At 33.3% G+C, this 14,914-nt stretch overlaps 1 protein-coding gene across 1 annotated transcript in view; it reads left to right on the top strand.

The window, feature by feature from the left end:
• RLF (RLF zinc finger) overlaps positions 1 to 14,914 on the top strand; it is a 71,725-nt gene that overhangs the window by 18,470 nt on the left and 38,341 nt on the right. Inside the window, exons 2-4 of the mRNA XM_072974689.1 lie at positions 8,619 to 8,773; positions 10,160 to 10,241; positions 13,526 to 13,658. Of these exons, the coding sequence (XP_072830790.1) occupies positions 8,619 to 8,773; positions 10,160 to 10,241; positions 13,526 to 13,658 (370 nt within the window). The remainder of the gene's footprint in view (positions 1 to 8,618; positions 8,774 to 10,159; positions 10,242 to 13,525; positions 13,659 to 14,914) is intronic.

The following is a 14,914-nucleotide window of genomic DNA, read 5'->3' as shown; positions in this document are numbered from 1 at the left end:
TTTTTATTTATTTACTTTTTTTTTTTAATGGAGGTACTGGGGATTGAACCCAGGACCTTGTGCATGCTGAGCACACACTCTACCACTGAGCTATACCCTCTTCTCACCATTATTCATTCTTGTGTTGCTTTTTCAAACAGAAAATATATTATGAACACTATATTACACATAGAGACCAGCAGAAGAATTGTGTTTGCCAGGGGCTGGAGGGAAGAGGGAATGAGGAGTCATTGTTTAATAGGTTCAGTTTCCATTTTGCAAGATGAGATGGGTTCTGTGGATATTGGTGATGGTAGCATAACAGTATAAATAAACTTAATGCCACAGAACTGTATTCTTAAAAATGGTTAGGATGGTAAATTTTTTAATATGTTTTTACTGCAGTTTATTTTTAAGCTGTATTGCACAATGTCTGGTGCAAAATGAGTACTTAGTTCAGTTAAGTGATAAAAAAAAAAAAAGACCCAGAGAGATTAGTTGGCAAATGATGAGGGTAGAGGTTTGAATCCACAGCCAAAAGGCTTGTTATTTCACTGTCCTACACAACTGCCTTGGAATTCTAATCCATTTTCCCAGTGTAATAAATCTTGGATTTTAAAATCTCCAGATGTAAGAAGTATTGTAGATCAGTCATTTTAGTAATAGTGATATACTAAACAGAAATGGGAGATATTGAATTTATGCTCCTCTCTTTCCCCAGTCTTACTATTGTATGCTCACCCACGTCTGTTTCTTGAAAATTGCTAATCTTAAATCTTGAGACATAAAGTTAACTTTTTTTTGCATTTTTTTATATTGTGGTAATTTATGTATAATATAAAATTTGCCATATTAACCATTTTAAGTATACAGTTCAGTGGCTTAAGTATATCCCGTTGTTATGCAACCATCACCACCGTTCATCTTCAGAACATTTTTGTCTTCCCAAACTGAATCTCTGAACCCATTAGATGCTCTGGTATTGACCATTCTACTTTCTGTCTCTATGAATTTGACTATGACCATCATATAAGTGGAAACATATGTCTCTTTGTGATTTTCTTATTTCACATAGCATAGTGGCCTCAGGATTCATCCATTTTTGTAGCATGTGTCAAATTTCCTTTTTAAGGCTGAGTAATATTCCACTGTGTTTATATACCACAGTCTGTTTATCCATTCATCTCTTGATGAATTCTTGGGTTGCTTACACCTGTTGTAAATAATGCTACTATAAACATGGGTACAAATATCTCTTAAAGTCCCTGCTTTCATTTGGGTATGTATCGAGTGGTGAAATGACTGGATCATATGATAATTCTATTTAATTTTTGGAGGAACCACCATACATTTTGCACAGTGGATGCACCATTTTGCATTGCCACCAACAGTACACAGGGGTTCCAAATTCTCTATGTCCTTGCCAACAGTTGTTATTTTCTGTTTGTTTTTAATAATAACCATCCTGATGAGTGTGAAATGGTATCTCATTGTAATTTTGGTTTGTATTTTCTACTTACTGATGTTAAACCGCTTTTCCTGTGTTTGTTGACTGTATATTTTCTTTGGAGAGATGGCTGTTCAAGTCCTTTGCCCATTATTAATTGGGTTATTTGTTTTTTTGTTGTTGAGTTTTAAGGCTTATTTGTATATCATGGATATTAATCCATTAACAGATAGATGATTTGCAAATATTTTCTCCTGTTCTGCGGTTTATCTTTTTACCATACCATATGGATAGTGTCCTTTGGTGTACAAAGTTTTAAATTTTTATAAAGTTCAGTTTATCTGTTTTTACTTTTGTTACCTGTGCTTTTCATATCATGTCTAAGAAATCACTTTAGAGTCCAATCTGCAGCTTTCCCCATTTCTTCCAAGAGTTTTAGGGTTTTAGCGCTTAGGTCTGCTCTTTCTTTCGCTCTTTCTTTTTCTTTAAATTGAAGTATAGTTGATTTACAATATTATGTTAGTTTCAGGTGTATAGCAAAGTGATTCAATTTTTTATATATTTCACTGTAGGTTATTACAAGCTATTGACTATGGCCTGTGCTATATAGTAAGTCTTCGTTGCTACAATCTATTACATATATAGTAGTTTGTATCTATTAATTCCATACTCCTGATTTATTCCTCCTCTCCCTCCCATTGTCCCTTTGGTAACCATAAGTTTGTTTTCAATGTCTGTGGATCTGTTTCTGCTTTGTATATAGATTCATCGGTATTATTTTCTAGATTCCTCATATAAGTAATGTCATATATTTGTCTTTCTTTGTCTGACTGACTTTGCCTAGTATGATATTCTTTAGGTCTGTTCATGTTGTTGCAGATGGCAATATTTCATTCTTTTTTATGGCTAAGTAATATTCCTCTGTGTGTGTTTGTACATACATGTACACCACATCTTCTTAAGCCAGTTGTCTCTTGATGGGCAGTTGGGTTATTTTCATGTCTTGGGTATTATAAATAGTGCTATGAACATTGCAGTGCATGTATCTTTTTGAATTTGAGGGGTTTTTTGTCTTTTCCAGGTATATGCCCAGGAGTGGGATTGCTGGATCATATGATAGCTCTACTTTTAGTTTTTTGAGGAACCTCCATACTGTTTTCCATAGTGACTGCATCAATTTATATTCCTGTCAACAGTGTAGGAGGGTTCCCTTTTCTCCATACTCTCTCCAGCATTTATTATTTGTAAACTTTTTGATATGGCCATTCTCAGTGGTGTGAGGTGATATCTCATTGTGGTTTTGATTTGCATTTCTCTAATAATTAGTGATGTTGAGTATCTTTTCATGTCTATTGGCCATTTTATATCTTTTTTTTGAGAGATGTCTAGACATTTTTTGATTGGTTTGTTTTTTAATACTGAGTTATATGAGCTGTTTGTATGTTTTGGATATAAATCCCTTTTTGGTTGCATCATTTGCAAATATTTTCTCCCATTCCATAGGTTGTCTTTTCGTTTTGTTAATGGTTTCCTCTGTTGCGCAAAAGTGTTTAAGTTTAATAGGTCCTATTTGTTTATTTTTTCTCTTATTTCTTTTGCCTTGGGAGACTGATCTTAGATTTAATTCGTTTTTTTTGCATATGGATATCCAGTTTTCCCAACACCATTTTTGAAAACAGATGATCCTCTTCTCCATTAAATGGTCTTGGCACCCTTGTGGAAAATCATTTGGTCATATATGCAAGGGTTTATTTTGAAACTCTGTTCTTTTTTGTTGTTCGGTATGTCTGTCTTTACACCAGTACACACTGCTTTGATTACTGTAGCTTCGTAGTAAATTTTGAAGTCAGGAAGTGTGAAGTCTACAACTTTGTGCTGCTTATTCAAGCTTGTTTTGGCAATTCAGTGTCCCTTGAGATTCTGTATTGACCTTAGGATGGGTTTTTTCTGTTTTGGCTTAAAAAGGGTGTGTGTGTGGGGGGGTCTTTGGAATTTTGATAGAAATTGCACTGAATCTGTGGATTGCTTTGTGTAATATTGACCTCTTAACAGTATTAAATCTTTCAATCCATGAACATTTCCACGTCATGTCTTGCCATTTGTTTGTGTCTTTAATTTTTTTCATCAAGTTTTTGTAGTTTTCAGCGTGCAAGTCTTTTACTTCCTTGGTTAAGTTTATTCCTAAGTGTATTTCCGATGCGGTTGTAAGTGGAATAGTTGACTTTCTTTCCAGATTATTCATTGTTGGTGTATAAAAACACAACTGATTTTTGTGTGTTGATTTTGTATCCTACAACTTGGCTGAATTTGGTTATTTGAATACTTTTGTGTGTGTGGAGTCTTTGGCATTTTCTGCATATAAAATCATGTCATCTACAAACAGTGATACTTTTACCTTTCTTTCCAATTTGGATGCCTTTTATTTCTTTTTCTTGCCTAATTGCTCTCACTAGGACTTCCAGTACTATGTTGAATAGAAGTGGTGAATGTTGGCATTCTTGTTCCTGATCTTAAAGGAAAAGCTTCGGTCTTTCACCATTTAGTATAATGTTAGGATTTTCTATTTTTGGTCTGTATTATGTTGATATAGTTTTTTTCTGTTCCTAGTTTGTTGAGTGTTTTTTTTTTTTATTGTGAAAAGTTGTTGAATTTTTCACACACCCTTTCTGAATCAGTTGAGATGATCATGTGAGGTTTTTCTTTTCATTCTCTTAATGTGGTATATTACACTGATCAATTTTCATTTGTTAAACCATCCTTGAATTGAAGGAATAAATCCCACTTGGTCATGTTGTATAATCCATTTTAATATGCCATTGAATTCCAGTGGAATTAAATCAGGATGGATGAATAGATAGGTAAATAGAGTAATAATAAGTAAGTCATAGTTCTGGGTTTAAGAAACCAACTGTAACCAATATAGGAAGTGTGAGGTGGGGCCTAATAGCAACATATATAAAGGACTTTAAAGTTTTACTTTAGCTACTTTCCCAAGCAGCCAGCTGTTTCTTTTCGCATTCCATTTCATCTCACACCTAGCTTAGTCTCTTTGAGGGGAACCTCCTGTGTTTCCTCACTGAGTGATGTTAAGTCTTGTCATCATTTGCCCTATTTTTGTTCTAGTAGTTTTTTCTGACTTTGTTCAAGTTGCTGTCTACTTAGAGTCCTGTTGCCCTCATTTTTGCATTTTCAAACTTGACCCATACTTCAGAATTCCTCTGCTGGAAATCTGTCTGCCATAGTGCAATCACATTTTACTCAAATCTGTTTAACTCTGGGAATTTCGTGTGTTGAAAAATTAAAATCAATAAAGTTTCTCACTTTATATGCAAGATTTGAAATAATGCAAATCCTCCTCTGTTAAGTCATATAATTTCCTGTTACTATAGGACATGCAGCTTTGACAATAAGTACCAGATACCTTTTGTCATTTCTTTGTGAATTACCAGCATTCTAAAGTATGAGGTGTTAATCAGCACCATTGCTGGAAAACTTTCCACAGAAGCAGTCACTTTAAATGGAGATTAGATGCTGTAAACTCTTAGGAAGAAGGCCAAATGATGACCATGATACTACTTGCTGCAAAAGATGAAAGGTAATGCTTAGGGGGGAAAAGCAGAATTTAAACACACACCTAAAATAGTTGTGCTTTTGTTTCTTCATTTTTTAAATGGGCTGATGATAAATCACTTAGCTCGTAGGGTTGCTGTGTCAAGTGTTTAGTAGCGTGTAAAGCTCTTAGGAAAATGTCTAGCACATACTGTGTGCTCTGAAATAATAACTGTGATTATACCACTGGGAAAATTAGTGCTGAACTATTTGAGTTTTAAATTGAAATGCGTCCCTGCATAAAATATGACCATCCTGAAGAAAATGCTCCCTTCTCAGTAGTTTCAGAGAATAGTCTGGCTGCTACTAGCCTCTTTGAAACTATGTAGTGAGGAATGCAGATAGAATTGGGGTGAGGGGAGGTATTCTTTCCTTCATTGTAAATGTAGTAAGACTTATTAAAAAAAATTTAGAGAGAAGTTCAAAAATATATTAAAAAATTCTTTGTAATCCTACTATTGCCCCAGTGCTAGTAATCATATTAGCTGAGTTGCTTCATTTTTTTTCTGTGCATTAATTTATTATGTACGAATAAGTTCTGATTATAACACATATACAAAACTGGAGGGTAGTTAGCCTTGAGAAGTAAACTATTGTAATATTCCAGGTGAGGGATGTTGAGGGCCTGATAAATGTCATTGGCTGTAGAGGTAAAGCATAAGATCAGGAGACAAAGGTATTTCTGAGGTTGAATCCAACTGTGGTGTGGTGGTTTCAAAGATAGTTTTTTTTTAGCTCTGGCTCCTGAAAAGAGGCAGATGGAACATAGAAGGAAGAGCATTTTTGCTGGGAAAGATGTTTGTTTTCAACATCTTGAATTTTAGATTTGAATAGAACATCCAGATGGAAATATCTAACAGGAAGTTGAAGTATGTAGAAAGGACTTGAGGGTTTGGGATATGTATGAGAGCACCCCAGTAAAAATATATAAAATCATCAAAGATGCCTTATTGGGCTAATTTATTTCACCTCTCCATATACCTAGTTCTTTAACGGCAGGAATAGTCTCCATCTCCAGTACCCAGCACAGTATTGCCACATAGTAAGCTTTGTAGAATAAGTGAGTTTATGGAAACAAAAATAAGAGGCCATTAATTTGGTCTGTGAAGAATGCCAGTGAAGTTGAGGTAATGTCATTTATTGCCCCTTTGTTGTTCTGTTTTGCTGGTGTCTAAAATTTAAATTTCTAAAGAGAAATAAGAGGCCTCCATTTTTCTTTATGGTTTCTGATGGATTACATGAGGTACTTAAAATGTTACTTGGATGGCTATAATTCATTCAGCTTACTCTTGCATTTTTAAAAAAGGTGGTAGTGAAGATGATTATTCCAGTAATTCTTCATATGTCCAGAGTATGTGCATAGTGGATATGTTAAGGAGACCTCACTATTTAATTCAGTTAACGCACGAGGGGAAGATGATTTAGGAATATAAAAAAATATATAAATCAGTATAGGGCAAACTGTAAACATAAAACCTAATAGGATTTTGAATCTTTGAAATATGTAACTTGTTGGGAGTCTTAATGGAATGTCTGTGTCAGAAGATATTAGATTGGTGGCAGCAGCTTCTGAGTGGGAAGGTGGACTGTGGAAAGAACAACCTCATCTGTTTGCACTCCCTTCTCTTTTCATGCTTTAGTCTGCAGTTGGTTAATTTGCATGTGTGGTTTCAACTATCATGTTGTGTTGACTCATTCTGAAAGATCCACCAGGATAGGCCCCCATATCTTCCCCTGCCCCTCCCCACATCTTAGGCTATCATTAAATATTTGTCAGATGAATAAAATGGTGAATTTATTCAGTAAAGTGGTAAATGTATTCAGTAAACATTTAGCGAAACTTGAGAATATCCTATGGGGGTGGAAGCAGGTGGAGGAGTGTTAGGCCTATAAAGATTGATAAGATAATATCTGACCTCAAGGAGCATAAAATCTGGTACTGAATATAAATTTTAAAGCTCTCTGGTTTTCAGATTAACCAGTGCAGACAATAGTTAGTTTGTTACCCAAAACGAATTTCTTTCTGACATAGATTTTAATAAATTTATTAAGAGAGATTATGTGAAATATTATTTACATAATAAATAAGCACACAAGTCTGCGTTCCTTCTCTCTAGTCATTTAGCTGGAAAAGATTGTTATGGGGTCAGTTTTGTGATCCTCTGTTACTCAGTTTTTTTCTTATTTTATTAAAATTTGGGGTTTGGTTAAATCAGGACACAGCACTCTTCTGAAAATACAGCCCACTTCTGAAAAGAGCCCACTTCTCTAAAGTGACTGATAAAGCAGTAAGATATTTAATTGAATAGGTGTACTAAAATAGCTTAACTGGCTTAATCATTCAAATATGTAAAGATCAGATATTCCAATGTATTAGGAGAGCTTTTACTGTATATGGTAAAATAGTTTATCATAGATGTCCCTGTAATTTTTTTTCTGAGTAATCAAGACCGGTCAGTTCTTTATTATCAGAGCTGATAGAGGGGCTATTATTGTAGAAATTGCAGAAAATCAGTGGAATGCTGCAGTGTCACCACAGCTGTTTGTAGTTTGCTAGGCAGAAAAATCAGAAGACAGGAGGTTAAGAATCCTTGAAGAGACTATTCTAGGGGCAAGTAATTCAAATCATATGTAATTCACTGAAGAAAAAGTTGCCCTCTGAAGTAGCCCTAACTCTCTAGCCCAGTGAGAATGTATATTCTAGAGGGAAAAAAACCTTGCATAATTCAAGTCTTAACAAGATATATCAATTAAGCAAAAGCAAAACCTATTCAGTTGTTAGAGGCAGATTTTCCACACTGTCCAGAGAGAACATGATCTTACTTTCCATTATAATTTGAATATATTCTTACTGTTAGACACAGGTAATTTATAAGGCTTTATTGTGGCTCCATTTTCTTTTGTTTTAGATTTTGAACTCACAGAATAACCTATTAGATATCAAAGTATGGAGAATAGGGTACCCTAGGTAGTACTATGACTATCCCCCATTATAAACAAACTGGCATTTGGCATATATGTTGACTTTTTGAAATTAACTTCATTAAAAATAAAAATATAACCTCAATCTTTTATAAATTGGTAAATGTAAATTAAGCCAATCAGTTCTATGTGTCTAGAAAAAAAGTGGATTTTATGGAGCTGTAGAGCTGAGGGCTGAGGGCCATACTCAGGAATAAGTCTTTTCTTGTACAAGGCAGGGATCATAGTCTAATTCTTGTATAGCTAGTGTTTGGCATGTAGTATTGGTGCTCTATTTAATGTAGTATTAATGAAACTCGTTGAATTTCAGAGATGGTAACTCCAGACCTCTAGTGAGAATAACTATAGGCATTTTGTGGCTCTATTCTTAGATTTATTCTCATGTCAAAAGAACAGTTCTGCCTTTTCTGTAACTCATCAGAAACAATTCATTAAGTGATGAAAATAGAATCCTCTAAACAAACCAGAGCCTAAAAAGACAAATAAAAGGTGTATGTATCTGTTAGAAACAAAGGAAGGGGTAGTGCATTTGAGAACAAAGTCTGTTTGCTTCACTGTCTTTATTTTTTTTAATAATTAAAACTTTATCTTTATTTTTCAGACCTTATTGCAATATGCAAGCAACAAGAATGCATCAGAACATATTGTGTATCTTCTGGAGGTATATCGACTTGCCATCCAAAGCTTTGCCAGTGCTCGCCCGTATTTAACTACTGAGTGTGAAGATGTCCTCTTAGTGCTTGGCAGATTAGTACTGTAAGTTTAAGAACTTAAATCATTCTTAAAATTGAGTATTTTTAGTTGTAATGTTTGCCTGACTTCTCTTTACTATGGCATCACATTTTTCAAAGCACCATCATTCATTTCGAATGAAATTTCCTTTGCTCTGAGCCTTCATATTCACATTTTCAGAAGATAAGGTATAAGTGAAGTTCCAGCCAAGCAGTGTAATCGTTAGTTGCCCCTAGAGTCTTTTTTCCTACTCAACACTTAGAATTCAAGAATGATGCATTTTCTCTCTGTCCTTAGGTATAGGTCAGTTTAAGTGACAGAGCATCTGGAAACTGTAGGGATCTTTGAGGAACACTTTGGTGGGGAAACACTGTGAAATTCTGCAGTTCAATTATATAATTTGAACTAAGAATTGTACTAGCAGAAAATATAGTATAAGTATAAGATTTTCACCCTCCCAAAAGTCCATAATAATTTAGCTGCTGTTTTAATATTTGGCCGTCTAAAAGCAGACAAAATTATACTTTTATTATAATTTTATTTGCTAATTGGAAAAATACAACAGATATTAGTTTTTAGTTGGAGAATCAGCTTGATTCAATTTACAGATTGTTTGGTAGGATAAATTTTAGCCTGTGTGGTCCATTTTATTTTTCTCTGGCCTTACCTGTTTTCTTCTATTGTCCAAAGCCCAAAACTTCTAAGATCATACGTTTATGGAACACAGACATTCAAAGTTTATAATCCCATTATTTCACCTCATAAGTTCCACTTTCTGTATTACCTGTGCTAATCCCTAAAGGGTAAAGTAACATTCTGTAAGATTTTAGAAAAGTGTTGGTTGACTGACATTTTGAGGCGATGTTTTTTCAAGTTGTTGTACACTTCCTTTTTAAAATTCTTCTTATTATTTCTTCTGGGTAATGATTAGGTTAGAAAGAACTTTTTTTCTTGCTTGACTTGTTAGAGGTAAAGAAATGGCCTTGCTTCCTCTGCAAGTGAGAAGAATCTATATAGATGACAGTTACATATATTTATCACTTTATCAGCTGAATTGACCATAGCATGAGTGTTTGTTTTCGCCTTCTAGAATCAGAATGGTTCCTATATGGGTACCCTCCCTACAACCTAATAAACTAAATAAAAACTGTTTAGAATGTGATTTCTAAAAGGTTTATATTTTTAGCAGTGTACCAAAGCCACAGTATAATTACAAAGACTTACAGTTTTCTTTTCTTTTTTAAAGTTGAAAAGTTAATGTAACAGTGTTGAAGAAAAATTTTAAAGAGTGAAAAGCAAATTTCAAATAGTCTAAATAAACAGAAAATGTATATTTAGTATTACTGTCATACTGTACTTGACTATGACTATAACCACCTTTACATACTGACTGACTTATTTATATTGTAGGAGTTGTTTTGAATTACTGCTTTCAGTGTCTGAAAGTGAACTGCCATGTGAAACCTGGGTACTCTTCCTTCAGTCTCTACAGGTGAGTTGGTTTGGGCTCAAAAAAGTTCTCTATTTAGTTGTCCAAAATACCTAGTTAATTTTTTCCAGCAAACTAAAATTGGAAATTAGAACAAAAAGAAGTTCTAATTTGTGAGAAAGAAGCCTTCCATATGAAGGGAATGTGTTAAAAATGTTTTTTTTTCTTTCATTTGATTTTGTTAGCCTTTACATAGTTAGAAATCAACAAAAAAGTTTTCATTCTTCAAAAACAATGTTTTAGAATAAAACTATTAAAAATATCAAATTGTATATGGTTATAAGGTATTTGGATCATTCATAGTACACTTATCTGGTAATTTCCTCCTAACCCTTCAGGGACTTACAATGCTAAATCTCTTAAACAACCAGAATAGTCATCAGAGAGTCTATTCATCGATTTTATTTACAGGAGAGCTATGCTGGCTCTCCTGTTAGCTTGATTATCAGCGTTCTTAGATGAGCAGGTCAGAAAGTAGCAAGTTGGGGAGGAGAGAGTGAGGTAGGAGGACAAGCAAGTGCACTGCCAGCAACAGGAAGCAAATTTGCCTGGTACTGGTAGAGATAGAAAGACTATTTAAAGAAAATAGACATAATAAGTAAAATAGCTACCATTTATTTATTGTCATTAATTATGTGCCAAACACTGATCTACATTAAGTTTTACATTTTGTATCTTTTAATCAAATTGCAGACCTTATAACGTAGAGATCGTTTGAATCTCCATTTACAAATGGGGAGACAGGCATAGTGAGGTTAGTTTGCCCAAAGTTACACCTAGCCTCATACCTAGAGCTTGCTTTGTTTAACTGATTTCTTGAGGACACAGACTCCTTCGTAGCCTGGACCTGTTTCATGTAGGCATGGGTAAAGATTTGCATGTTAACAGACACACCTCATTATCTGGAAATTTCTTTCTTTTGGGATATGTAACCCAAAATGAAATGATGTAATGTTAATCTAAATCCATTTTCTCTTTGGGAGAATTCTTTGTCATGTTCTTGGCCTTTTTAAATCCCTATAATGTGGTCCTAATTCTTCACATATTTATACAACTGTTAAAAGTATCTTTCATACATACCACATTGATTTTGTCAGTCTGTGTTTTCAGGCCTGCTAGTAGTATTGTCCTGGCATAAGACCGTCTAGTAGGTCAAATGTACTAATTCTTATTAGGGCTTTTAGTACTATTTGTATTAGTATCCTTTGCAGAGAGAGTATTTCTCATATTTTTTCATTCTTTTCTTAGATTATATGCCTGAATAAAATATGTACCTTTTTTCTTCCACCTGTGTGGCTTTTCCCAGTGTTTATCAGATATTTAGAATACATTTTTGAATGTGTCTTCAATAAAATAAATCCAGTAGAGGTACAGATAAATATGACATGATTCCTGTTGAAATCTAAAAGATAAAACCCTGAAGTTTTCTTATTTTAGGTGATAAATGGACAAGTCAGCAGACAGTTTTGAGGATACTTTTGCTAAGAGAATGGTTTTACTAGAGCAGGCTATAGACGGAACATTTTCAACCACTGTTTACAGCTTGTGTAATATTTCCAGACCTTTTCTTTACGGATATAAAAATATACTCTGATATGGATTTTTTAATAAACAAAAATGAGATCCTGTTTTTTGCAGCTTTTAAAAAAATTAATTTTGTCATGGACATTTGTCTAGGATTGCGTATGTTGATCTTCCTTGATGACTCCTGTTATTCTGTTACATGGTTGCACCGTAAATTATTTGGCCAAATCTCTTTGCTGTTTATTTTAAATAGTGAACATCTTGTGCTAATATTTCTGTATTGTAGATTTCAAGATGTGGACTCAGGATAGTTTTACCTTAAAAGATAAAGCATTCTAAGTTTTAAAATTATTTTAAAAATTCCATTGTAGTTCTAAAAGAGTATTCAGTGCTACTTTTAAAAAGTAATTTTGGTATAATAAATGCATATCTATTGGTAATAAAGAATTATGCACATCATTCTTACTCAGAATAAACTATATTTTGAACAGATGAAAAATTTAGAAAACTTTTTGTTTTTACCACAAACTATGGTCTTTTATTTTAGTTCCTGTGTATCATGTTAGGTGAGAGTATTCTGCTAAAGTGTAATGGTATGGTCTGTTAGATATTACAAATAATGGTAACCAAATACAGCAAATTCTGAAATTTCACGTGGAATCTTCATCTTCATTGCAATGTAAATGCCTGTTGTCCTAAATAAAGCAAAATGAAGCCTGAGGACAGTTCAAGCCATTAAAGGAAAATTGCAGTATTTAAACATTGCAGTTAGTTAACTGTTAATTGGAAATACCACTTCTGTGTCAATTATATATTTTAAACTCTTTCTCAGCAGAAAAACTCAGCATATTGGGAGGGAGGAAAAGGATTGAGAGAGAGAGTGTGTGTGTGTTAAAACCCTATCATTCTGACATGAAAGTTAAGGGGGGAAAATAAAGTTAGTTTTTATATTCCACTTAAGTGAATATAAGATAATATTCTTAGGTTTGTGAGGATTTTTAACCTGTATTTCCAAAGGAATATTGCTATCAATGAAAGCTTATGTTCTTTGAGAATTTTAGCAGCCTAAAATCAGGGAAAACAAGTTAAAATTTTAGACTATGAGAACAACCAATAATCCTCACTAGTAATGGAGGACAGTGAGACATATACTTAACCATTTATGTCAAGTTAAATTTTTGACCCCTTTCCTCCCCACCCTTTGTGTTTATAAAGTATTTTAAAGAACAAACTAGCATTTACATTTTGTTTTCTGAGGAGGTGGAATGATAGCTAATAACCTAGACTTTCCATGACAGTTTATCTAGAGCCACCTGTCATTTAAAAAGCCATTTGATAGAAGAATTTAAATAATTAAAAATATAACAATAGATGTCATTAAGTCATACTTCTATTAGAAGGAATAAGTTGCCTGTGTGAATACTGCAGAATCCTTTAAAAGAAAGCTGTACCAATCAGTGGCCTTAAAATAATTTAGTCATTTAAGGATGTAAGTTGAATTGTGGTGATTTTACCTAAGGGGAATTTAGGAAAACATTTTACAGGTGCTTTTTAACTTAGTGAAAATCCCCTAGTTTCAGTTTAAAAAAGCAGCAACAATTTCACAAAGCTTTGAGGATAGTTTTTTCCTATTTATTTATTTTTAGAAAATCCAAGATATAGGTCTTTTCGTGGACTTTCAGATATATTGAGAAGGCAAAACTACTTTTTATATTGCTTATTAGCCTGTTTTCTAGATATGCTGTGTGTTGGTTTTTTTTTAGGAGTCACATGATGCATTATTGGAATTTGGGAATAATAACCTGCAAATATTGGTTCATGTTACCAAGGAGGGGGTGTGGAAAAACCCTATTCTTCTTAAAATTCTGTCTCAACAGCCAGTAGAAACAGAGGAAGGTAAGCTAAAACTATACTAACTATTGAAGGAGGATTTAGTTCTAAGAGAAACAAAATTTATTTATGTATTAAAATTTTGTGAATTTCACCTGTGTATCTATACCCAGTCATTCTGTTCTCCTTTGAATACTAAAAAACTATTGCTATTACTATTATGGTATTACATATGGTATTATTTAAATATATATGTGGTATTTTATATATATATATATATATATATATATATAATGGTATTACTGTTACACCATTAGCATTTAATGTTTTGCCTAAGGATTCTTGAATTTTTAATCATTTTTTTAACTTTTTTTTATTGAGTTCTAGTTTTAATCAGTGTTTTAAAAGTATCCATTTGTACTTATTTAAAAATGTTGCATTGAATAGCAATATACAGAGTTCCTGAGATAGAAATGAATAATCTGCTTCCAGTCTTTGATATATAGTAGAGGTTTGCTTATATTTTGTTTCCTGGTTACTATAGCTAAGGAGTATGAAAAAAATTGCTTTTTATTTTAAATTTATGAAATTTTGAAACTTCAGTGTTTTGTAAAGAAATGCAGAGAAAGATTTTGTTTGCAAAGTTGTCAGTTTAAAACCAAATTTATGAATTTGAGTTAACATTTGTACTTTAGACACATAAAATATCTCATTTTACATGACCAACAATTAGGATTTCATTTGCTTGAAGTTAGTGAAAAATTTAAAAGGATCACATTCTGCTAAGTATGTTTCTGGAATAAAAATGAGTTTCAGAACGATTTTATTTACACTTTTGTTATATCTTTAGTTCAAGTCTCAGACAGCCCATTTGAATGCTGATGTCTTAAAATGTCCTAGTTAGCTTATTCCTTCAGGTTTAACAGCCTACTGTATACATGCTGTTTGGGTTTTTCTGTATAGTGAGAAGATTGGCAATAAGAATTCTCATTTTCTTTTGATCCTTTTTCTCTGATAATTCTACTGCGTATTAGTTATACTGACAAGAAAAGAAATGAATAAGGAAAAGAACTGTTAAAGAGAAGAGAGACTGGTATTTATTGTTTTCTATTGAGGTTCCCAATAAAAATGGCATCCTTTTGTAAACATAGGCAGATGGAGGCAAAATATCATCTTTATTATTAGTAAAAGTTGTTAGAGGACAGAACCAAATAGTTGTAAAAGGATCCCAGAATTAGGCGGATCCTAGTCCAGAGAAGGCTTGACAAGAGTAGAGAACATATGGTCCCTGTAAACAGGCCTGAGCCCAAGAGGAAAAAGGA

Source organism: Vicugna pacos, chromosome 13, assembly GCF_048564905.1.
Source record: "Vicugna pacos chromosome 13, VicPac4, whole genome shotgun sequence".
NCBI classification, from domain to species: domain Eukaryota; kingdom Metazoa; phylum Chordata; class Mammalia; order Artiodactyla; family Camelidae; genus Vicugna; species Vicugna pacos.
This window is presented reverse-complemented; position numbering and strand designations above follow the sequence as displayed.